Source organism: Hyla sarda, chromosome 9 (genome assembly GCF_029499605.1).
Source record: "Hyla sarda isolate aHylSar1 chromosome 9, aHylSar1.hap1, whole genome shotgun sequence".
NCBI lineage: Eukaryota > Metazoa > Chordata > Amphibia > Anura > Hylidae > Hyla > Hyla sarda.
The window spans coordinates 2930890-2956386 of NC_079197.1; the positions used below are offsets into that span (position 1 = coordinate 2930890).

At 45.9% G+C, this 25497-nt stretch overlaps 1 protein-coding gene across 1 annotated transcript in view; it reads right to left on the reverse strand.

The window, feature by feature from the left end:
* The window catches only part of NCS1 (neuronal calcium sensor 1), a 67380-nt gene that overhangs the window by 25558 nt on the left and 16325 nt on the right, over positions 1–25497 (reverse strand). Inside the window, exon 2 of the mRNA XM_056539582.1 lies at positions 12095–12119. Coding sequence (XP_056395557.1) covers positions 12095–12119 — 25 coding nt within the window. The remainder of the gene's footprint in view (positions 1–12094; positions 12120–25497) is intronic.

A 25497-nucleotide genomic window follows, 5' to 3' on the forward strand; every position in this document is an offset into this window, starting at 1 on the left:
TAGTTTTATATATATATATATATATATATATATATATATATATATATATACATTGTTACAGACATAGAAAAGATAGCGCCCCCCCCCCCCCCCAGGCGTAGGCGCACGTTCACGCTCACCCTCGCGCTGTAATTACACAAAGCAGATAATGAAATAGATGAAGCTGAACGTTCTAATAATATAGAGGATCTCAGGGCGGCAGACATCATCGTCTCTGCACTGGAGGAATGGGGACAGGTCAGGGAGGCAGCCATCATGCGCCCGGTCGTCATGGTAACCCGGGAGCATCGCAGCAATTTACTGTCTGGCCTGCTGCTCCCCGTCTGTCGTTTTACTTGTTGTGTAAAAGAGACGAGCGCATCATGTCTGCCGAATCATCTGGTGACAGGACGAGAAGACCGAAAAAGGGAGAGGACGGATATAGAAGGAGATTCCCTGTGAGGAGGAGTCATGGGGAACGTCTGTGTAATGGATGTCCCCACCATCATCTACTACTCTGGGTACGCTGCCACTTCATGATCTGCCGACTTCTGGGACCCTCAACGATCCTAAGAATGAAGCGACAGTTGTGCTGAGTCCCCACCACCTACTGAATAAGGGAACTACAACATGGGAATGGGGCCGGACTGCAGGGAGAAACAGTCACCAGGCCGCAGTGCTGAATCTATCCTGCAGCCCCTCAGATCCGTGTGGGTCCCAGAGGCCAGGACCCCCCTCCCCATGAATATTAAGTCCTTATATTGTCAGAATCTGTCAATAGGAATCCCAGAGATTAGTCCGCCCTGCCCCTTCATGATTATAAAGTGTCTCCTCATTCTCAGGATCAATAAGGGTCCCATAGTTCAGACATGTCTATGGAGACCTATAGTCTCAGGATCAGTTGAGGTCCCAGAGGTTAGAGCCCCTCCCTCATGACCACGGTCCCTTATTTCTCCAAATCGCTGAGCGTTCCAGAGGTCAGACTCCCACTCTCTTTATTATCATAAAGTCCTGTATTCTCAGGATCTGTGAAGGTCCTAGAGGTGACATCCCCCATGATGATAAAGTACTGTATTCTCAGGATCTGTGAAGGTCCTAGAGGTGACATCCCCCATGATGATAAAGTCCTGTATTCTCAGGATCTGTGAAGGTCCTAGAGGTGACATCCCCCATGATGATAAAGTCCTGTATTCTCAGGATCTGTGAAGGTCCTAGAGGTGATATCCGCCATGATGATAAAGTCCTGTATTCTCAGGATCTGTGAAGGTCCTAGAGGTGACATCCCCCATGATAATAAAGTCCTGTATTCTCGGCATCTGTGAAGGTCCTAGAGGTGACATCCCCATGATAATAAAGTCCTGTATTCTCAGGATCTGTGAAGGTCCTAGAGGTGACATCCCCCATGATGATAAAGTCCTGTATTCTCAGGATCTGTGAAGGTCCTAGAGGTGACATCCCCCATGATGATAAAGTCCTGTATTCTCAGGATCTGTGAAGGTCCTAGAGGTGACATCCCCCATGATGATAAAGTCCTGTATTCTCAGGATCTGTGAAGGTCCTAGAGGTGATATCCCCCATGATGATAAAGTCCTGTATTCTCAGGATCTGTGAAGGTCCTAGAGGTGATATCCCCCATGATGATAAAGTCCTGTATTCTCAGGATCTGTGAAGGTCCTAGAGGTGACATCCCCCATGATAATAAAGTCCTGTATTCTCAGGATCTGTGAAGGTCCTAGAGGTGACATCCCCCATGATGATAAAGTCCTGTATTCTCAGGATCTGTGAAGGTCCTAGAGGTGACATCCCCCATGATGATAAAGTCCTGTATTCTCAGGATCTGTGAAGGTCCTAGAGGTGACATCCCCATGATGATAAAGTCCTGTATTCTCAGGATCTGTGAAGGTCCTAGAGGTGACATCCCCCATGATCATAAAGCCCCTTAAATGTCAGGACTGGTGAGGGTCCCAGAGGTCAGACTCCCACTGATCATAATGTCCCTTATTCCCAGGATCATTGGTGGATAAATTGATTGTGAGGGCAAATCTTTATGAGATCTCTTTGAGCCTATGGACGTCATATATAAGACTATTCTGACTATTAGTCGGCTCCTGTATTATCTCAGGGCAGATGTAGCTTTATCCCAGCAGGTTTAGTCACCGTCCACATCTGTGGGACCTTTGTTTCAAGCATCTACTACTCTCTATGTACAATACGATTTTTTCATATCTGTAATTCCTCTATATCTCTTGGACCTAAGGGGCGCTCTACTATTAAAAGCTGGGATCATCCTGCTCTCCTGTCTACCCACGTCTATTAATCTGTTGGGGCAGTTTCTGATCCATTGCTCTGGATCAGCTAATCTTGACTGCCAGCCCTGGAGAGTTAAAAGTGCAGTTCCTATTAGTTAGCCTCCCTTAAAAAATCCTGTGCAGGGTGGTGCGGATTATAGTGTCAACTCTATAGTCTGTACCCAGAATTTTTTATTTTATTTCTGTGGTACCTTTTTCCAATCTTGTATCTAGTTCCTGAGATGTTTCTTTGTTATTCAAATTTTGTAATTTGTAGTCATTGTAGTTTTACTCATTTTATCCTGTTGCAAATTTCTGTGTTTCACTTTTCTGCTCAGCCTTGTTTTTCTGGGTTCTTTTTGCAGTTCTAGGCAGGATTAGTCCAGGGTTTCCATAGGGACATAGCAGGGATAGTGAGAAAAGTTTCTATGGTAATGTTTTTCAACCCACTGTGCCTCCAGCTTTTGCAAAAACTACAACTTCTAGCTTTTGGCTGTCCGGGCATGCTCGAAGTTGTAGTTTTGCAACAGCTGAAGGCACCCTGGTTGGGAAACACTGTTGTATAGAGTTAGGTTTGAGTTCCGGGAAAGGTCCAGGAAAAAAAATAGGGTCAGTTCTTGTATTTGTTCTTCTGCTTTATTACTGACCATCATCATCATGATTTGTCTCTGTCTTCATCCATGTGTTCTTCTCCTGTTCCTGTATAAATTGGAAACTTTTTGATGTTGGATTCGAGATTTTGAGAGGAAGAAAATCACTATCCGTGATCGGGGCGAACACTATCCGTGATCGGGGCGAACACTATCCGTCATCGGGGCGAACACTATCCGTCATCGGGGCGAACACTATCCGTCATCGGGGCGAACACTATCCGTCATCGGGGCGAACACTATCCGTCATCGGGGCGAACACTATCCGTCATCGGGGCGAACACTATCCGTCATCGGGGCGAACACTATCCGTCATCGGGGCGAACACTATCCGTCATCGGGGCGAACACTATCCGTCATCGGGGCGAACACTATCCGTCATCGGGGCGAACACTATCCGTCATCGGGGCGAACACTATCCGTCATCGGGGCGAACACTATCCGTCATCGGGGCGAACACTATCCGTCATCGGGGCGAACACTATCCGTCATCGGGGCGAACACTATCCGTCATCGGGGCGAACACTATCCGTCATCGGGGCGAACACTATCCGTCATCGGGGCGAACACTATCCGTCATCGGGGCGAACACTATCCGTCATCGGGGCGAACACTATCCGTCATCGGGGCGAACACTATCCGTCATCGGGGCGAACACTATCCGTCATCGGGGCGAACACTATCCGTCATCGGGGCGAACACTATCCGTCATCGGGGCGAACACTATCCGTCATCGGGGCGAACACTATCCGTCATCGGGGCGAACACTATCCGTCATCGGGGCGAACACTATCCGTCATCGGGGCGAACACTATCCGTCATCGGGGCGAACACTATCCGTCATCGGGGCGAACACTATCCGTCATCGGGGCGAACACTATCCGTCATCGGGGCGAACACTATCCGTCATCGGGGCGAACACTATCCGTCATCGGGGCGAACACTATCCGTCATCGGGGCGAACACTATCCGTCATCGGGGCGAACACTATCCGTCATCGGGGCGAACACTATCCGTCATCGGGGCGAACACTATCCGTCATCGGGGCGAACACTATCCGTCATCGGGGCGAACACTATCCGTCATCGGGGCGAACACTATCCGTCATCGGGGCGAACACTATCCGTCATCGGGGCGAACACAATCCGTCATCGGGGCGAACACTATCCGTCATCGGGGCGAACACTATCCGTCATCGGGGCGAACACTATCCGTCATCGGGGCGAACACTATCCGTCATCGGGGCGAACACTATCCGTGATCGGAGCAAGATGGAGCCCGTCCACTACCCAACTAAACTGAAACCTTTCCCTGCAGCGCCCCTAGAGACAGAAATGTGTATTGCTCTTTTGTAATAATTGTTTTCTCCGTATGTGAATCGTCTTCAGGTGAGAACTATTCTCAGATTCTTTCATGAAGGTTTCCGTCTTATATAGATAAATACCAGGAATACCAGGTTATAAACAGATTATTTATCATTAGAATATTTTCCTTACTCAATTATTTTTTATGTTGCTAGAAAAAAAAAGGAAACTGCTTTGGGAAAAAAAAAAAAAGTGCTTTTCATTTCTTCTCCAGTCGTTCCCATCTCTGGTCCTGTCCCTGCATATAACATTGTGCAGGTCACCTCGGAACCATTAGGAGGCGCCGCAGCAGCTGTCCACTGCACCAGGCTCTGAATGCTATGATAGTTCTGAGCTCATACAAACTACAACTCCCAGCATGCCCCAATGTCCCGCACCAGCAGCATCTCCAGCAGAGTACACCAACTTGTGTCTCTTAAAAGGGGTACCCCGGTGGGGATAAAAAATAAATAAATTTATCAACTGGTGCCAGAAAGTTAAACTGATTTGTAAAATACTTTAATAAAAAAAATCCTAATCCTTCCAGTACTTCTTAGCTGCTGAATACTAAAGAGGAAATTATTTTCTTTTTGGTACACAGAGCTCTCTGCTGACATCATGACCACAGTGCTCTCTGCTGACATATCTGTCCATTTTAGGAACTGCCCAGAGTAGAAGAAAATCCCCATAGCAAACATATGCTGCTCTGGACGGTTCCTAAAATGGACAGAGATGTCAGCAGAGAGCACTGTGCTCATGATGTCAGCAGAGAGCTCTGTGTTCCAAAAAGGAAAGAATTTCCTCTGTAGTATTCAGCAGCTAATAAGTACTGGAAGGATTAAGATTTTTTTTTATAGAAGTAATTTACAAATCTGTTTAACTTTCTGGCACCAGTTGATTTAAAAAAAAAAAATAAATAAATAAATAAATAAAGTTTCCACCATAGTACCCCTTTAAAGGGGTAGTCAAGTTTGAGATAGCGGGGGGTCCGACCGCTGGGGCCACCTGCGATCTCTCTGTACGGGGCCCCGGCTCTCCGGCCAGATAGCGGGTGTCGACCCCCGCACGAGGCGGCGGCCGACACGCCCCCTCAATACATCTCTATGGCAGAGCTGGAGATTGCCGAAGGCAGCGCTTCGGCTCTGCCATAGAGTTGTATTGAGGGGGTGTGTCGGCCGCCGCTTCGTGCGGGGGTCGACACCCGCTATCTGGCCGGAGAGCCGGGGCCCCGTACAGAGAGATCGCAGGGGTTCCCAGCGGTCGGACCCCCCGCGATCTCAAACTAATCCCCTATCCTCAGTATAGGGGATAAGTTGTTCACCACTGGGTTCACCACTGGACTACTCCTTTAAGCTATTGCAGAACTAAAACTCCCATCAAGCCCTTCCAGCATGGGTTGTAGTATTTGGGTACAGCAGTGTTTCCCAACCAGGGTGCCTCCAGATGTTGCAAAACTACAACTCCCAGCATGCCTGGACAGCCGTTGGCTGTCCAGGCATGCTGGGAGTTGTAGTTTTGCAACATCTGGAGGCACCCTGGTTGGGAAACACTGGGGTACAGTCTTAGCACAACGCCCCCTCCCTGTTATAAATACATATTGCATCACACTGAGTCATTTCTACAGCTCTGCACAATGAATATTTGATAAGTACATTACATCCCTCGCAATCCGCTGTCTCCAGGAGCCATTACAGCTCTCACCCTCCCAGGACACGGGCGGCTGCACTCAATTACTGCACTCACTTTATGGGGGTCCTGTGAGACAGACGGCAACACTAAGGCCTCGGGGGGGGGGCATGTTGATCTATATATATAATTATAGGTTTAGATGGTAATAAACAATGACTAGAACTAGGGCTCCCGACCCACGGCCCCCCCGGGGCACAAGGGGTCATGTGGGGTGGTGGTCGGGGGTGCTGCTCGCTGTCGCTCCCTGTGGGACATGTGGATACAGCCCAATAGTCTCAATCAGTTTTGCTGTCAGTGAATCAGAAGACGCAATTTATGGAAATCCATGAAAAATGTGAAGCTCCCGCACTGCATGGCTCCAATACACGGTAGGAGTATATTCACACCCAGCGGATGTGAGAATATACATACAACTGAATGCAATAGTTAAAGGGGTACCCCAGTGGAAAACTATTTTTTTTTTTTAAATCAATTTTTATACTACGTTCCCTAAGCAGCCTCAGATGTGGGGAGTTCATTAAAGGGGCACCCTGGTGGGAAAAACAAAAGGTCTTCAAATCAACTGGTGCCAGAAAGTTCTACAGATTTGTAAATGACTTCTATTTAAAATCTTAATCCTTCCAGTACTTATCAGCTGCTTTATGCTCCACAGGAAGTTGTGTAGTTCTTTCCAGTCTGACCACAGTGCTCTCTGCTGCCACCTCCATCCATGTCAGGAACTGTCCAGAGGAGGAGCAAATCCCCATAGCAAACCTCTCCTGCTCTGGACAGTTCCTGACATGGACAGAGGTGTCAGCAGAGAGCACTGTGGTCAGACAGAAAAGAACTTCAGAAAGAAATACTACTTCCTGTGTATTATACAGCAGCTGATAAGTACTGGAAGGATTAAGATTTTTAAATAGAAGTAATTTGCAAATCTGTTTAACTTTCTGGCACCAGTTAATAAAAAAAAAAATATATATATATATGTTTCCCACCGGAGTACCCCTTTAATGCAACATATGGGTGGTGAATGGGACTTAACCTATCAGTGCAAACTCAGGACATATTATGGATTTTCTAACCCTCAACCCTTCCTAAGTCAATTGTGTTACATATGTGTTCTGGTGGATTCCACAGATCTACGCATTTCACTCTCCTGTGCAGTAACAGGACTGAACTGAGGCGGATTCCCACAAGTAAACAGTAATACAGTCATAGGATGACAAGCCCTGGTCCAGTGACCTACACCGACAGCCTGGGGGAAAACAACATAACATGTAGAAGCCACAGGCTGTATCAGGGCATGCTGGGAGTTGTAGTTCGTAACTAATGGCAACTTCTGAATTTGATTTAAAAAAAAAAGGGATCAAAAAGTCCCATCAAAACAAAAATGAAAAGGGAAAAGGTTACAAAAAGGCAGCGCTCATGATGATAAAAGATAGGTAGTATTGTCACCGTGTACATGGAGGGCCACTGGCAGAAGTTAAGTGTCGCCCCACGACACCTCGAGCCAGTTAGGCGTAATTATTATCCCCTTCCTCTCGTCAGAGATCCCTTAATTTTGGGAGGGCGCCGTTCCAGATCCCCAGACAGTATATAGCTCCATCCAGACTCAAATATAAGTAAAAAAACATAATAACAAAGAACTTGTCCTCAGATGGAGGGACCAAAGCATAATATATTGGTACCCCCCTCCATGTCTGCTTGTGGTGAGAGTGTTGGAAGGGCAGATGTTATTAACCCTTAGAGCAGATGGCATTTACCCTTTGTGTTTGTGACGCCAGGGCAGGGTTATCCATTACACCACCCGAGGTATGGCTGATGATTCCTGGGCCAGGCGCGGGGTAAATAATCATTCCGAGGCAAGGTTACAGTGAACTTTAGGGATCTTGTTGGCTTGCTGGGACTTGTACTGACTTGTGCAACCCACGCTGAATTTAATACATGACAGACTTGACAATCTTGACTAACTTGACTAGACTTGTCCCCTGTATTTACCGCCAGGCTTTGACTTTCATATGTAAGGGTTAACTGGTAGTAGCTGCGTGACTAGGCCTTGGCCTCCCTCGGGACACCAGACACTCTCACGTCTTCACTTGGCTCTACCACAGCAGAACTGAACTCTCAACTCCACTGAACTGACTCCTCCCAGCTATTTATGGGAGAAATTTAGAGATGTCCCATTGGTCACCAACAAGTCACCTGTTCACCTTGCACCTTCCCTGGTAACATAGGCCTTGGCAACACGCCCCCTCCCATAGACTTGCATTGAGGGGGCAGGGCTATGAAGTCACGAGCTCCCGACACCGGCTCCAGCGGTCGGAACAGTTTGTTCCAAATGCTGAGCAGCGGAGTACCCCTTAAAAGTTTATCTTACTATATCCCTCCGCCTGAGGGCAAGCTCTTTATTTTTATGTTTTGAACTTTAATCAAAACAAAAATGGTCCTGTAAAAAACTACAGATCGGGGCATAAAAAATGATCCCTCATACGAGCCCATATAAGGAGAAATAAAGTTATAGGGGTCAGGATCCCCCACATATGTGTATCCTGTAAGGTTTCTGGACCCTAAGGCAGTGACTCCCCCATTCCCTATTATACTGCAGAGTAATAGTACTGGATATGATCCATAGATCTGCAGCATGTGTCCTTAAATAGTCACTAATGAGTGGGGTGCAGACATCACACCCCAGCTGTGATCTTTCCGTTCACTGTATAGTGGCCGTGCAGGGTTACTGCAGCTCAGTTCTCATTAAAGTGCTTCCGACCCAGTTCACAGCATATATCTGTCCGCAGCACCCCTGAAGATCAGGGTTGAAGACCTATCCTGAGGTTCAGCCACCAACCCTTTATTGCCTGACTAAAATCCTTTAAAGAGAACCTCTCATGATCTTGTTATATTTTATAATCCTCCCCGGTCACTACCCCCATCATGATAAACCACCCCTGGCCTTTATTTTTATTATTTTTTAGTTTTCTCCATTGATATTTCTCTGTATTTTCTGTTTCAATAGTTTTTAATGAAAAGTGTTTTCAGAGTTAAACAAACAAACTATCAATGTACAATATAACATACAAACAAGATGACATTAAAATGGCTTGAGGAGCAATGGATATACAATGGCTGCACAGTGATGCATGAAAACAATAGTAAAAGGCATAGTGGGTTAGTAATTTGTCATATAGCCAGTATGCATCATAAACTACGCTCCATAACGTTGCTTTTACCACTTTCATATAATGTCAGACAGAAAAGACAACTTTCAAGGGGCGTTCCCCAGCAGGCGTGACATCATCTGAAGCCATACAGGGGAGAACTTCCTCCCTCACTCTGCTACACACAGCCCAGAGCAGTTCAGTGTGAGATGAGCTATTATTGGCTAAGGCTGCACACACCCTCTCAGCATTTCCTGATTTTGGATTTTTGCCAGACCAGCAGGAGTCCAAAGTCTGTGCAAGAGATGGGGGGAATGTGCTCTGGACAAGTAGGGAGACAACTAGTGGCAGCTTTTTTAATCACAAATAAAAAACATAGAAAACTTTTTTTTTAAACAAAGTATATTAGAAAGTGCAATAGACGACAGTGCCCATTTAATAGGAACAATCTCTACTACATGGTCCCTTCTCTTCAGATATCACAGCACTCAAACATGTGATCTAGTTTACGCTTTTTCCTTACACAGCTATTCAATAAAATCGATAATAATTGATAAGGAAATTCGTTTACAGTGATTTTCATTATCGATTGGTTGGTCTGGCTGCCCGCACTATAATTGCTGACCCCTTAATCACCCATGATATTTATTTTCATTACATTAAAGGGAACCTGTCATCAGATTTTACCATATATAACACGAGGCAATTTGTTATATTTGGTAAAATTTAAAAAAAATGCCTGGGAGACATTCTTGCCAGCAGCGATTGTAAAGATATGATTTTTGAAAGGTGTCCCTGCCTGCCTGTAAGTAGTCCTCTGGGCAAGAGCCATCCTCTGCTAGTCCCCGCTGTAATCATACCCCCCTGCCCACATCACCACTCTGATCCCTATGGACGGAGAAAAGTGATGGACACGGGCCGTTCTTGTGCTGTCAATCACGCTGAGGGGGCATGATTATAGCCCAAGCAGGTGAGACTAGGGGCACCTTTCAAACTTCATATCTTAACTATTGCTGCCAGCATAAATGTCTCCAGGGATTGGTAAGGAAGAAGATTTAACCATATCTAATGCATTGCCACATGTTATACATAGCAAAATCTGAGAACAGGTTCCCTTAAGGTGGTACTCCGCCCCTAGACATCTTTTCTCCTATACTTTGGATAGGAGAGTAGATGTCTGATTGCGGGGGTCTTGCCCCTGGGACCCCGCGATCTCGGCTGCGGCGCCCCAGATGTCCGATGCACGGAGCGAAGTTTGCTCAATGCCGGATGACTGGCGATGCCGGGAGCGGAGGCTCGTGACATCACAGTCAAGTCCCCTCAATGCAAGTCAATGGGAGTGGGCGTGATGGCAGTCACACCACCTCCCATAGACTTGCATTCAGGGGCGTGGCCGTGACGTCACGAGCAGGGAGATTGCGGCGGGCCCCAGGAGTGGGACCTCGCAATCAGACATCTTATCCCCTATTATTTGGATAGGGGATAAGATGTCTAGGGGCAGAGTACCCCTTTAAGGGAGTATAGAGAGGATTTGGGACTGCTGTTGGCCATTAACCATTTAGATGCTGTTGTCAAAGTTCACACAGGCATCTAAATGGTCGTTACATGTGCTATTGTGGGGCAGCGCTCCGGAAATATATATATAGATATATATATAGCCAAATAAAGCAGGACAACACTGGTGATTGCATTACAGATTAAGAGTACATAGAGCAGTGATCCCCAACAAGAGTGCCCCCAGCTGTTGCAAAACTACAACTCCCAGCATGCATGATTCTACAAGAGTCCAAATCGTCATATGAACATGTGATGAGGCGCAGTAACGCAGGCCACAGTGTGAAGCCCATACAGTCACTTCAGATCAGTGTTTCCCAACCAGGGTGCCTCCAGCTGTTGCAAAAACTACCACTCCCAGCATGCCCGGACAGCCGAAGGCTGTCCGGGTATGCTGGGAGTTGTAGTTTTGCAAAGCACGCTAGACCATTAAAGGAGCCAGAATGCACAGTGAGAAGTCAAAGCATGAATTGTATTATACTGCGTTACTATGTAAACAAAGACAGAAAAAACGAACAAACTAACTACAACTAACAAGTGCAGCAAACGGATCCAGAGCTTGGATACAGTGTAACTAGGAGACGGCTGAGCCTTAGGTGGACTTGTGCTTTATGGGGACATTTATCTATGTTTTTGCTCAATTTAGCTGTGTTCTGAGTGGTTGCACCTAACTTAATTGTTTTTGCGCTATATTTTTGCAGTTTGCTCTCGCTTCATCATTTTTGTATTTTCTGCACTAGGAGGGGGCGTGGCTGAGTGTGAGCAAATAGATTTGTTGCTTTTAACAATTTAAAAAATGATTATACTACGTTCCCTAGGTAGCCTCAGATGTGGGGAGTTCATTAAAGGGGCACCCCGGTGGGAAAACCAAATGTCTTCAAATCAATTGGTACCAGAAAGTTCTACAGATTTGTAAATGACTCCTATTTAAAAATCGTAATCCTTCCAGTACTTATCAGCTGCTGTATGCTCCACAGGAAGTTGTGTAGTTCTTTCCAGTTTGACCACAGTGCTCTCTGCTGACACCTCTGTCCGTGTCAGGAACAGTTCAGAGAAAGGAGGAAATCCCCATAGAAAACCTCTCTTGCTCTGGGTAGTTCCTGACATGGACAGAGGTGGCGGCAGAGAGCACTGTGATCAGACTGGAAAGAACTTCACAACTTCCTGTGGAGCATACAGCAGTTTATAAGTACCGGAAGGATTAAGATTTTTATATAGAAGTAATTTACAAATCTGTATAACTTTCTGGCCCCAGTTGTTTTTAAAACATTTTTCCCGATCGGAGTACCCCTTTAACACCCGTCCCTTCCCCCACTGCGCATCCTTTTAAAAATACCTGCAATTTATTATGTTGCATGCACATTAGAAACATTTTTAAATTTTCATATAAATAATACCTCCCCCCCCCCTCTATGTACTGCAATTAAAAACACAACAAGAATGCAAGGACTTACCACTGCTGCACTTCCTTCTCTGTAACTGCAAGACACAAGACAATCAGGTTAGAGATTAGAATGCAAGCTCTTCTGTCATACACCCCCCCATCCCCCTATGGTTACACCACATCAGACCGCACACGGCGCACACGTCAGCTCTATTTTGGGATTAATCATTAACACCCCATGAATTTTTTATCAATGAATCACTCGGCTTTCTGGAAACATTTTACAGACACATTGATCATCTAAATCCAAACTCCAGTCAAGAAAAAGGGAAACTCCGCGTCCGGGCAGCAAAAACAGAGTCTGCAACATATTTCACTTTATTATGACTCAAAGCAGCGATAAAATCGCCATCTATCTCACGCTCGGCCGGGCACAACTCCGAGACTTTACTCATTTACTTCTGGCTTTTTGCACTCTCTGTGGTCTCCAGCTGCTGCAAAACTACAATTCCCAGCAAGCCCTGTCAGCCTTAAAGGGGTACTCCAGTGGAAAACATTTATTTATTCATTTTTTAAATAAACTGGTGGCAAAAAGTTAAACAGATTTGTAAATGACTTCTATTAATAAAATCTTTATCCTTCCAGTACTTTTTAGCAGCTGTATGCTACACAGGAAATTCTTTTCTTTTTGAATTTCTTTTTTGTCTTGTCCACAGTGCTCTCTGCTGACACCTCTGACCGTATCAGGAACTGTCCAGAGCAGAAGAAAATCCCCATAGCAAACCTATGCTGCTCTGGACAGTTCCTGATACGGACAGAGGTGTCAGCAGAGAGCACTGTGGACAAGACAAAAAAGAAATTCAAAAAGAAAAGAATTTCCTCTGTAGCATACAGCTGCTTATAAGTACTGGAAGGATAAAGATTTTTTAATAGAAGTAATTTACAAATCTGTTCAACTTTCTGCCACCAGTTCATTTAAAAAAAAATTATAAGTTTTCCACCGGAGTACCACTTTAAGCTGCAAATACGGCATCTGGAGCAGCGTTCCCCAATCTATGGCTATGCTGGGAGTAGTAGTTTTGTGATGTTTTGGGGACCACCGGTGACAGACCACTGCTCTATTACAATGCAAAGACCTCATGATGATGGGAGTAGTAGTTTTGTGATGTTTTGGGGACCACCGGTGACAGACCACTGCTCTATTACAATGCAAAGACCTCATGATGATGGGAGTAGTAGTTTTGTGATGTTTTGGGGACCACCGGTGACAGACCACTGCTCTATTACAATGCAAAGACCTCATGATGATGGGAGTAGTAGTTTTCCACCAACTGGAGAAACACAGATTGGAGACCACTGCTTTGTTAGAATTAAAAGGCCTCAAGATGTTGGGGGGCAGTAATTATTCAACAGCTGGAGGACCACAGGTTACAGGCCACTACTGCATTTCAATGCAAAGCCCTCACAATGATGGGAGTTGTCATTCTGCAACAGCTGGGAGGATCAAAGGTTAAAGATTACGACTTTATTTTAATGCAAAGACTTATTGATACAGGTAGGAGTGGGGGCCATGTTGCTCAATAAGCCTTTGGCTGTCCGACCATGTTGGGAGTTGTAGTTTAGCAACAGCTGGAGGCTCTCAGGTTGGAAAACACCGTATTAGGGTCATTGTGATCCTAATATATTGGAAAACTACAATTTCCAGCATGCTTGGACAGCCTTTGGCTGTCCGGGCATGCTGGGAGTTGTAGTTTTGCAACAGCCGGACACAAACAGGTTGAAAAACACTGATTATAGCACCAGGAGTGCCTCCAGCTGTAGCCTTTGGCTGTCCGGGCATGCTTGGAGTTGTAGTTTGGCAACAGCTGGAGGCACCCTGGTAGGAAAACACTAATCTAAACAGAGCGGTTACATATAGCTGTCCAGTCCCCATATTGTCTCCTGACCCAGACGGAGATTAGCCTGGTCTGAACTACAGATCTCACACAAGTCGCCTTCTTTGATCTCCGTCATCTGGGGGATTTACGGGAAGCGCAAATTCTTCATATCAAAAGGGCCGTCGTCATTCAGGGTTCCCTTGATTTCACTGAACATCAATTCTCATTCAGCACAGGCTCCATATGTCCTTGTCAGGGCGGCGATCTCCCTGATCACTGCGCGTCATTCACCCAGGTCTATCGCATAAAGTCAGACAGGATAAAACTAGACCAGACAGGCCGAAACTGCGCCAAATGTATCATCTCACCGCCGCAGATACTTAATGTGCAGGATCACTAACACCTAATTCCATGGATCCGTATCTGATCGCAGCTCGTGGTCACATGACAATCTGATCGCTGCTCATAGTCACATGACAATCTGATCGCTGCTCATAGTCACATGACAATCTGATCGCTGCTCATAGTCACATGACAATCTGATCGCTGCTCATAGTCACATGACAATCTGATCGCTGCTCGTGGTCACATGACAATCTGATCGCTGCTTATAGTCACATGACAATCTGATCGCTGCTCATAGTCACATGACAATCTGATCGCTGCTCATAGTCACATGACAATCTGATCGCTGCTCATAGTCACATGACAATCTGATCGCTGCTCATAGTCACATGACAATCTGATCGCTGCTCATAGTCACATGACAATCTGATCGCTGCTCGTGGTCACATGACAATCTGATCGCTGCTCATAGTCACATGACAATCTGATCGCTGCTCATAGTCACATGACAATCTGATCGCTGCTCATAGTCACATGACAATCTGATCGCTGCTTATAGTCACATGACAATCTGATCGCTGCTCAGTCACATGACAGTCTGATCGCTGCTCAGTCACATGACAGTCTGATCGCTGCTCAGTCACATGACAGTCTGATCGCTGCTCATAGTCACATGACAATCTGATCGCTGCTCATAGTCACATGACAATCTGATCGCTGCTCATAGTCACATGACAATCTGATCGCTGCTCATAGTCACATGACAGTCTGATCGCTGCTCATAGTCACATGACAATCTGATCGCTGCTCATAGTCACATGACAATCTGATCGCTGCTCATAGTCACATGACAATCTGATTGGCTCGCGCCTCCTATTGAAACAAATAGATAATGTTTATCACAGAATTATCCCCACGTACATTGCAGAACAGTGGTCTCCAGGGCAGAACAGTGGTCTCCAGGGCAGAACAGTGGTCTCCAGGGCAGAACAGTGGTCTCCAGGGCAGAACAGTGGTCTCCAGGGCAGAACAGTGGTCTCCAGGGCAGAACAGTGGTCTCCAGGGCAGAACAGTGGTCTCCAAACTGTGGACCTCCAGTTGTTGCAAAACTACAACTCCCATCATGTCCGGACAAGCGTTGGCTGTCCGGGCATGATGGAAGTGGTAGCTTTGCAACATCTGGAGGTCCACAGTTTGGAGACCACTGATTTATAGAGACCCCAATGGCAAGATTGCCCTATGCCCCTTTAGTCTAGTCATTAGTAGAGACCCTGCACCCAGGCACACCACATCATGTCTTGGAGGGGTACTCTAACTTTCAGAATCCTTTCACTTCATGCATTTACCTTCGGGCAGCAAAAACTAACATGAGAGCGGAATGACATGATATCATTACTCTGACCACATGAGGTGGGGAGAGGCCATGATGGACAGATGGAGACTGAATGGTCAGCTAACCCCCCCCCCCCCCAAACTCCAGCCCAACAGATGTGGACAAAGACCCTCAGGACGCAGTAAAGGAATGTAAGGCTGTACGGACACCGATCCCCAACAGACAGATGCGTCTTCATTCCTACCATGCTGACACCACAAGGACACGGAAGGACGTGGCTGCCCATGAGTGAAGTGAAGGCTGAGGGACGGAGGAGCAGCACAGAGTATTTCAGCAGAGGAGTGTACTGATCTTGTGGGAGATGACAGAGTTCATAGTGAAAGCATTAGGGCCACCAGCAGTGCAGAGTATTTCAGCAGGGGAGTGTGCTGACCTAGAGAGAGCGGGCCGAATAAGTTTTATATTTTAAAGGGGTACTCTGGGGGGAATTTTTTTTTTTAAATCAACAGGTGACAGAAAGTTACACTGATTTGTAAATTACTTCTATGTAAAAATCACAATCCTTCCAGTACTTATCAGCTGTTGTACGCTCCACAGGAAGTTGTGCAGTTCTTTCCAGTCTGACCACAGTGCTCTCTGCTGCCACCTCTGTCCGTGTCAGGAACTGTCTTTGGCAGGAGAGGTTTACTATGAGGATTTGCTCCTCTCTGGACAGTTCCTGACAGAGGTGGCAGCAGAGAGCACTGTGGTCAGACTGGAAAGAACTACACAACTTACTCTACAGCATACAGCAGCTGATAAGTACTGGAAGGATTGAGATTTTTATATAGAAGTAATTTTTTTTACTAGAAGTAATTTACATATATATGTTATTTATGATATATATATAAGTTTTTTCCTGGATAACCCCTTTAAGGTGGAGGATTATCAGTAACACAGAGTATTTCAGCAGAGGAGTGTGCTGATCCTTTGGGGATTGCAGCATGAACCTGTGGCTGCTGTATGATGTCTCCAGTGGAGAATAAGACGAGACCCCCCTCCGTCCGGCGCTGTGATGGGAATTAATCTTATTCAGCTAAGAAGCTGCAGAGAGAAGCTTATGGTACTACAGCCCCCATCATATGTGATACAGTCTCAGAGAAGCTTATAGTACTACAGCCCCCATCATATGTGATACAGTCTCAGAGAAGCTTATGGTACTACAGCCCCCATCATATGTGATACAGTCTCAGAGAAGCTTATGGTACTACAGCCCCCATCATATGTGATACAGTCTCAGAGAAGCTTATGGTACTACAGCCCCCATCATATGTGATACAGTCTCAGAGAAGCTTATGGTACTACAGCCCCCATCATATGTGATACAGTCTCAGAGAAGCTTATGGTACTACAGCCCCCATCATATGTGATACAGTCTCAGAGAAGCTTATGGTACTACAGCTCCCATCATAGGTGATACAGTCACAGACGCTTATGCTACTACAGCCCCCATCATATGTGATACAGTCACAGACGCTTATGGTACTACAGCCCCCATCATATGTGATACAGTCTCAGAGAAGCTTATGGTACTACAGCTCCCATCATAGGTGATACAGTCTCAGAGAAGCTTATGGTACTACAGCCCCCATCATATGTAATACAGTCTCAGAGAAGCTTATGGTACTACAGCTCCCATCATATGTGATACAGTCTCAGAGAAGCTTATAGTACTACAGCCCCCATCATATGTGATACAGTCTCAGAGAAGCTTATGGTACTACAGCCCCCATCATATGTGATACAGTCTCAGAGAAGCTTATGGTACTACAGCCCCCATCATATGTGATACAGTCTCAGAGAAGCTTATGGTACTACAGCTCCCATCATAGGTGATACAGTCTCAGAGAAGCTTATGGTACTACAGCCCCCATCATATGTGATACAGTCTCAGAGAAGCTTATGGTACTACAGCCCCCATCATATGTGATACAGTCTCAGAGAAGCTTATGGTACTACAGCCCCCATCATAGGTGATACAGTCTCAGAGAAGCTTATGGTGCTACAGCCCCCATCATATGTGATACAGTCTCAGAGAAGCTTATGGTACTACAGCCCCCATCATATGTGATACAGTCTCAGAGAAGCTTATGGTACTACAGCTCCCATCATATGTGATACAGTCTCAGAGAAGCTTATGGTACTACAGCCCCCATCATATGTGATACAGTCTCAGAGAAGCTTATGGTACTACAGCCCCCATCATAGGTGATAGTCTCAGAGAAGCTTATGATACTACAGCCCCCATCATATGTGATACAGTCTCAGAGAAGCTTATGGTACTACAGCTCCCATCATATGTGATACAGTCACAGACGCTTATGGTACTACAGCTCCCATCATATGTGATACAGTCACAGACGCTTATGGTACTACAGCCCCCATCATATGTGATACAGTCTCAGAGAAGCTTATGGTACTACAGCCCCCATCATATGTGATACAGTCTCAGAGAAGCTTATGGTACTACAGCCCCCATCATATGTGATACAGTCTCAGAGAAGCTTATGGTACTACAGCCCCCATCATATGTGATACAGTCTCAGAGAAGCTTATGGTACTACAGCCCCCATCATATGTGATACAGTCTCAGAGAAGCTTATGGTACTACAGCTCCCATCATATGTGATACAGTCACAGACGCTTATGGTACTACAGCCCCCATCATATGTGATACAGTCTCAGAGAAGCTTATGGTACTACAGCCCCCATCATATGTGATACAGTCTCAGAGAAGCTTATGGTACTACAGCCCCCATCATATGGTGCAATCTCGACATCCCAGAAAAGCAACCACTGAATATAAAGTGCCCACCGCTAGATATACAAATGTAGCAAGATCATTTTATTCCATATATACGACATATACACAAATGTTCACAGAGGACAATTAAAAAACATTTAAAACTGCTGACTGAGAGCCACAACACGAGCAGCGCCATGAACCCCGAGGCATGACCCCGTCCTTCTATATGGCATTAGATCAGTGGTCTCCAACCTGCGGACCTCCAGATGTTGCAAAACTACAACTCCCAGCATGCCCGGACAGCCAACGGCTGTCCGGGCATGCTGGGAGTTGTAGTTTTGCAACATCTAGAGGTCCGCAGGTTGAAGACCACTGTGTTAGATCATCACCAATGCTTCCAATGCGGTGCTATAATGACGCTAAACAGTATATATGATAAAGATCACTGACGCTGTTCAAGTTGCTAATATGTAAAAAACAATGTATGGAAATGGCAGATATATTCAAGACTGTGTGTAAATAAGATTATTATTAAGAATACAATGGTCTAGCGAAGAATTAAAAATAACCATGGTCATCCCATAATATAAAGCACAGCAAACCAAACAGGGAGCCAGTGATACAGATGATGGAGCAGGAACGGGGCCACAGGAGCCCCACGCGTTCCGACTTCCTCAGGGGAGTTGTATGGTGCAATCTCTGTCGCTGTCCTATGTTTAGTGACTGTATCTTACCGGAGAATCCTTGGCCATGCTGCCCCGGAGACTCACACTGACCCCTGAGGATTCCTGGCAGGCCATGCATTGTACCCCTCGGGATTTGGCTGAGCCCCCCCCCCACCTCTCCTGGAGGCGACATTAATGAGACGTGAGCTATTACAGCGCCGCAGGTAGAGGCCACAGATAGAAATGGAGAAAACCTGAGGGGACCAGGAGAACGCTGCCTAAACGCCATACAGCAATGAATCCTGAGCGCCATACAGCAATGAATCCTGAGCGCTGCAGGAGGGGGGGCAGGTAATACTGACATTACCTGGAATCTCCAGAGACTCTGAATTCATTACATTCCCCATTAATCTACGGGTTCAGGGAAGTTCACAGTCTATTCCTCTGTGACCGTCTACAGAAGCGAAATGACATCAAAACATGGAGAGGAAAGGAAGGAGAGCACAGTGGAAAGTGTAGTGTAGAGCTAGATGGAGACCGGCACACTGTACCAGTGACCGGAGGATGGTGGGGGCTGAAGGGGGCAAATACCCAGGGTTACTGAATGCTATGAAGAATCCATAACTGGGTCTGGATGATTCCTAGCATGTACCTGAGAAACCAGGCACAGTACAGTACTGTAAGGCACTGTGATTTTTTTTGGCACTTTATGGCAGTACTTCTCCAGTATTGTATACCGGGCACTGCAGGTCACTGTTATATGGATACTAGTGTGTGAGGCCGTGAGGAACCTGAACATCTAAAGAGAGTTTTACAGCCTCATAAGTTACATTGTAACACATCTGATGGCAGTAGTGTTGAGCGGCTGGTAGTAAGCCACATGTATAGACACAGAAGTCTTCGATATGGTTCAGTGTCTCTGACTGCTAATTGCTGCTATTTGCCTGGCCCTATGGAGCTAATCTGCCACAGATTTTATTCTTGGATGCTGTATGGCTCTGCTACTATATGGGCCCTATATGATGATATAAGTGAGATAATGTATGGTTCTGTCATATGGACCCTACACGGTGATCCTAGTAAGATATTGTATAGCTTGATTTTTTTGGCCCTACACAGTGATATTAGTGAGGTACTGTATAGCTCTGTTACATGAGCCCTATATAGTGATATTAGTAAGGTACTGCATAGCAGCTCTGTTACATGAGCCCTATATAGTGATGTTAGTAAGGTACTGTATAGCTCTGTTACATGAGCCCTATATAGTGATATTAGTAAGGTACTGTATAGCTCTGTTACATGAGCCCTATATAGTGATATTAGTAAGGTACTGCATAGCAGCTCTGTTACATGAGCCCTATATAGTGATATTAGTAAGGTACTGTATAGCTCTGTTACATGAGCCCTATATAGTGATGTTAGTAAGGTAGTGTATAGCTCTGTTACATGAGCCCTATATAGTGATATTAGTAAGGTACTGTATAGCTCTGTTACATGAGCCCTATATAGTGATGTTAGTAAGGTAGTGTATAGCTCTGTTACATGAGCCCTATATAGTGATGTTAGTAAGGTACTGTATAGCTCTGTTACATGAGCCCTATATAGTGATATTAGTAAGGTACTGTATAGCTCTGTTACATGAGCCCTATATAGTGATATTAGTAAGGTACTGTATAGCTCTGTTACATGAGCCCTATATAGTGATATTAGTAAGGTACTGTATAGCTCTGTTACATGAGCCCTATATAGTGATGTTAGTAAGGTACTGTATAGCTCTGTTACATGGACCCTATATAGTGATATTAGTAAGGTACTGTATAGCTCTGTTACATGAGCCCTATATAGTGATATTAGTGAGAAGTGAGGTACTGTATAGCTCTGTTACATGAGCCCTATATAGTGATGTTAGTAAGGTACTGTATAGCTGTTACATGAGCCCTATATAGTGATGTTAGTAAGGTACTGTATAGCTCTGTTACATGAGCCCTATATAGTGATATTAGTAAGGTACTGTATAGCTGTTACATGAGCCCTATATAGTGATATTAGTAAGGTACTGTATAGCTCTGTTACATGAGCCCTATATAGTGATATTAGTGAGATCCTTTATTGCTCTGTTATATGGGCCCTATATAGTGATATTAGTAAGGTACTGTATAGCTGTTACATGGGCCCTATATAGTGATATTAGTAAGGTACTGTATAGCTCTGTTACATGAGTCCTATATAGTGATATTAGTGAGGTAGTGTATAGCTCTGTTACATGAGTCCTATATAGTGATATTAGTAAGGTACTGTATAGCTCTGTTACATGAGCCCTATATAGTGATATTAGTAAGGTACTGTATAGCTCTGTTACATGAGCCCTATATAGTGATATTAGTGAGATCCTTTATTGCTCTGTTACATGAGCCCTATATAGTGATATTAGTAAGGTACTGTATAGCTCTGTTACATGAGTCCTATATAGTGATATTAGTAAGGTACTGTATAGCTCTGCTACATGAGCCCTATATAGTGATATTAGTGAGATCCTGTATTGCTCTGTTACAGGAGTCCTATATAGTGATATTAGTGAGGTCCTTTATTGCTCTGTTATATGGGCCCTATATAGTGATATTAGTAAGGAACTGTATAGCTCTGTTACATGGGCCCTATATAGGGATATTAGTAAGGTAGTGTATAGCTCTGTTACATGAGCCCTATATAGTGATATTAGTAAGGTACTGTATAGCGCTGTTACATGAGTCCAATATAGTGATATTAGTGAGATCCTGTATTGCTCTGTTACATGAGTCCTATATAGTGATATTAGTGAGATCCTTTATTGCTCTGTTATATGGGCCCTATATAGTGATATTAGTGAGATCCTGTATAGCTCTGTTATATGGACCCTATATAGTGATATTAGTAAGGTACTGTATAGCGCTGTTATATGGACCCTATATAATGATTTTAGTAAGATACTGTATAGCTCTGTTACATGGGTCCTATATAGTGATATTAGTGAGATCCTCTATTGCTCTGTTATATGGACCCTATATAGTGATATTAGTGAGGTACTGTATAGCTCTGTTACATGAGCCCTATATAGTGATATTAGTGAGGTCCTCTATTGCTGTTATATGGGCCCTATATGGTGATATTAGTGAGGTACTGTATAGCGCTGTTATATGGGCCCTATATGGTGAGATTAGTGATTTACTGTATGGTTTCTGTGACCCAAGCCGCATCCAGTCAGTCACATCTCCATGGATCAGAACATGACAGGAGCCATCTGGTCAGCGCAGACAGGTATCGGGGTGATGGGACCGGCCTCAGTTCTAGGTCACCTATCAATAGGGTTATGGTATAAGAGGGGATTATATGATTTATCTCAGGACTGCAAACCTGTCACACAGCAAAGAGACGGGACAGCCGGGAGCTATTTCCATCATTACGGTAGAGGCGGCTTCAAATGAGAAAATAAGCGGGTAGAAAGGTGCGGATGATGGGTGATGGAGCCCGAGCCGCGGGGAGGGGGCCCCAGGGGACATGAGAAGCAATTTCACAGAAGCAATTTACAAGAAACCGTTCTAATTCCCAATAGTGTCAGGGACAACAGCGAAGAGATTACTGCGAGCACTTCAATCTGCACCAGAAGAAGCTGCCAGAAGAATTCACTATAAAGGGCCCGAGCCCCCATCCCTCTGCACCCCCAGCCTGTCATATCATCAGCAGCTGCTGGAGAATCTGCCCCTACTTCTGTAATTCTTATCATTCCACCCTCCACATGATCAGCACACCCCTGTGACCTCCACATGATCAGCACACTCCTCTCCTGAAATACTCTGTACTGCTGTGGACCCGGCCCCTCCACTATATAACTCTCACCCTGTGACCTCCACATGATCAGCACACTTCTCTCCTGAAATACTCTGTACTGCTGTGAACCCTGCTCCTCCACTATATAACTCTCACCCTGTGACCTCCACATGATCAGCACACTCCTCTACTGAAATAGTCTGTACTGCTGTGGACCCTGCTCCTCCACTATATAACTCTCATCCTGTGACCTCCACATGATCAGCACACTCCTCTACTGAAATAGTCTGTGCTTTTGGGGACCCTGCGCCTTCACTTATGCATCTTTCCTTCCCTACCAAGAGTGAATGTTACATCAGAGACATTATGCCCAAACACCAAAATGGCCCAGAAAAGGAAAATCTACAAAGAATTTCTGGTTCACAGTGAATAATATAAGATGAGAGCAGGTGAGAGACGCTGAGAATGGCGACCTATTAGAGGCTCTGAATTATGAAGGAGACGAGGAGGCAGTGCAGGCAAAGTGCACAGTCTGCTTTCATCTGCTGTGAAGTGGGACTGAAGAACGCGAGAGGAGGCGATAATGAGGTGGAAAACGCCGCCACAAAGATGTAATGTTTTAGGACACGGTGTCTGGGCAAGCGACTCTGACATGGCGTCAGGGCAGGCAACTGTGACATGGGGTCAGGGGGAGCAAGCAATGGGACCTGACCCAGTGAAACGGTGTTAAACTGTGATAGACATTGTCCACAATGCACCAAAAACTGGATCTAAATACATTGGGCCTAAGGCCCAGCTCAAATGATCTCGTCCTAAGGCCCAGCTCCCATTATCTCGTCCTAAGGCACAGCTCCCATTATCTCGTCCTAAGGCACAGCTCCCATTATCTCGTCCTAAGGCACAGCTCCCATTATCTCGTCCTAAGGCACAGCTCCCATTATCTCGTCCTAAGGCACAGCTCCCATTATCTCGTCCTAAGGCACAGCTCCCATTATCTCGGGCTAAGGCCCAGGTCCCATTACCTCGTCCCAAGGCCCAGGTCCCATTACCTCGTCCCAAGGCCCAGGTCCCATTACCTCGTCCCAAGGCCCAGGTCCCATTATCTCGTCCCAAGGCCCAGGTCCCATTATCTCGTCCCAAGGCCCAGGTCCCATTATCTCGTCCCAAGGCCCAGGTCCCATTATCTCGTCCCAAGGCCCAGGTCCCATTATCTCGGGCAAAGACCCAGGTCCCATTATCTCGGGCTAAGGCCCAGGTCCCATTATCTCGGGCTAAGGCCCAGGTCCCATTATCTCGGGCTAAGGCCCAGGTCCCATTACCTCGTCCTAAGGCCCAGCTCCCATTACCTCGTCCTAAGGCCCAGCTCCCATTACCTCGTCCTAAGGCCCAGCTCCCATTACCTCGTCCTAAGGCCCAGGTCCCATTATCTCGTCCTAAGGCCCAGGTCCCATTATCTCGGGCTAAGGCCAAGCTCCCATTATCTCGGGCTAAGGCCCATCTCCCATTATCTCGGGCTAAGGCCCAGCTCCCATTATCTCGGGCTAAGGCCCATCTCCCATTATCTCGGGCTAAGGCCCATCTCCCATTATCTCGGGCTAAGGCCCAGCTCCCATTATCTCGGGCTAAGGCCAAGCTCCCATTATCTCGGGCTAAGGCCCAGCTCCCATTACCGAAACCTAAGGCCAAGCTCCCATTATCTCGTCCTAAGGCCCAGCACCCATTACTGACACCTAAGGCCCAGGTCCCATTATCTCGGGCTAAGGCCCAGGTCCCATTATCTCGGGTGAAGGCCCAGCACCCATTACCGACACCTAAGGCCCAGCTCCCATTATCTCGGGCTAAGGCCAAGCTCCCATTATCTCGGGCTAAGGCCCAGCTCCCATTACCGAAACCTAAGGCCCAGGTCCCATTATCTCGTCCTAAGGCCCAGCACCCATTACTGACACCTAAGGCCCAGGTCCCATTATCTCGGGCTAAGGCCCAGGTCCCATTATCTCGGGTGAAGGCCCAGCACCCATTACCGACACCTAAGGCCCAGCTCCCATTAGACAAGATTATATATACTCAGAGTCAGGCCAAAAAGTATGTGCACCCCCCATTCTAATTCAGCCATAGCCATTGATTACTGCTGTAACATCCAGCTTACAGCTCTGCAATCTCCATAGACCAACAATTCCCCAGCCTGTGTTTCTCTAGCTGTTGTAAAACTACAACTCCCAGCATGCCTAGACGGCCATTGACTGCAAGGACAACATCAAGAGCGGTGCCCCTCAACATGTGACTCCAAAGCTGCTGCAGGATTAGACGAATGTCAGCAGAGGATGACATGCCAGGTTTACCATTCAGGAATCTGGAAAAGATGTGAAATAGAAGAGGACACCTCAAGAACTGTGCCTTTCCTTAGATGAGTGTTTCCCAAGCAGGATGCCTCCAGCTGTTGCAAAACTACAACTTCCAACATGCTGGGAGTTGTAGTTTTGTAACACACTTTTAGTTTTTTTTTTACTGCAGGCTTCTTCTCTTTTTCAAATCCATTCCCGGCTTCATATTCAATAGGGGCAATTATAAACCTGAAGGTGTGAACACAGCCTTAAGGATAATACAATAAATTACACTGTAGCATCTCCAGGCAGCTTTACTGATCAGGAGTCTGGAAAAGCTGGG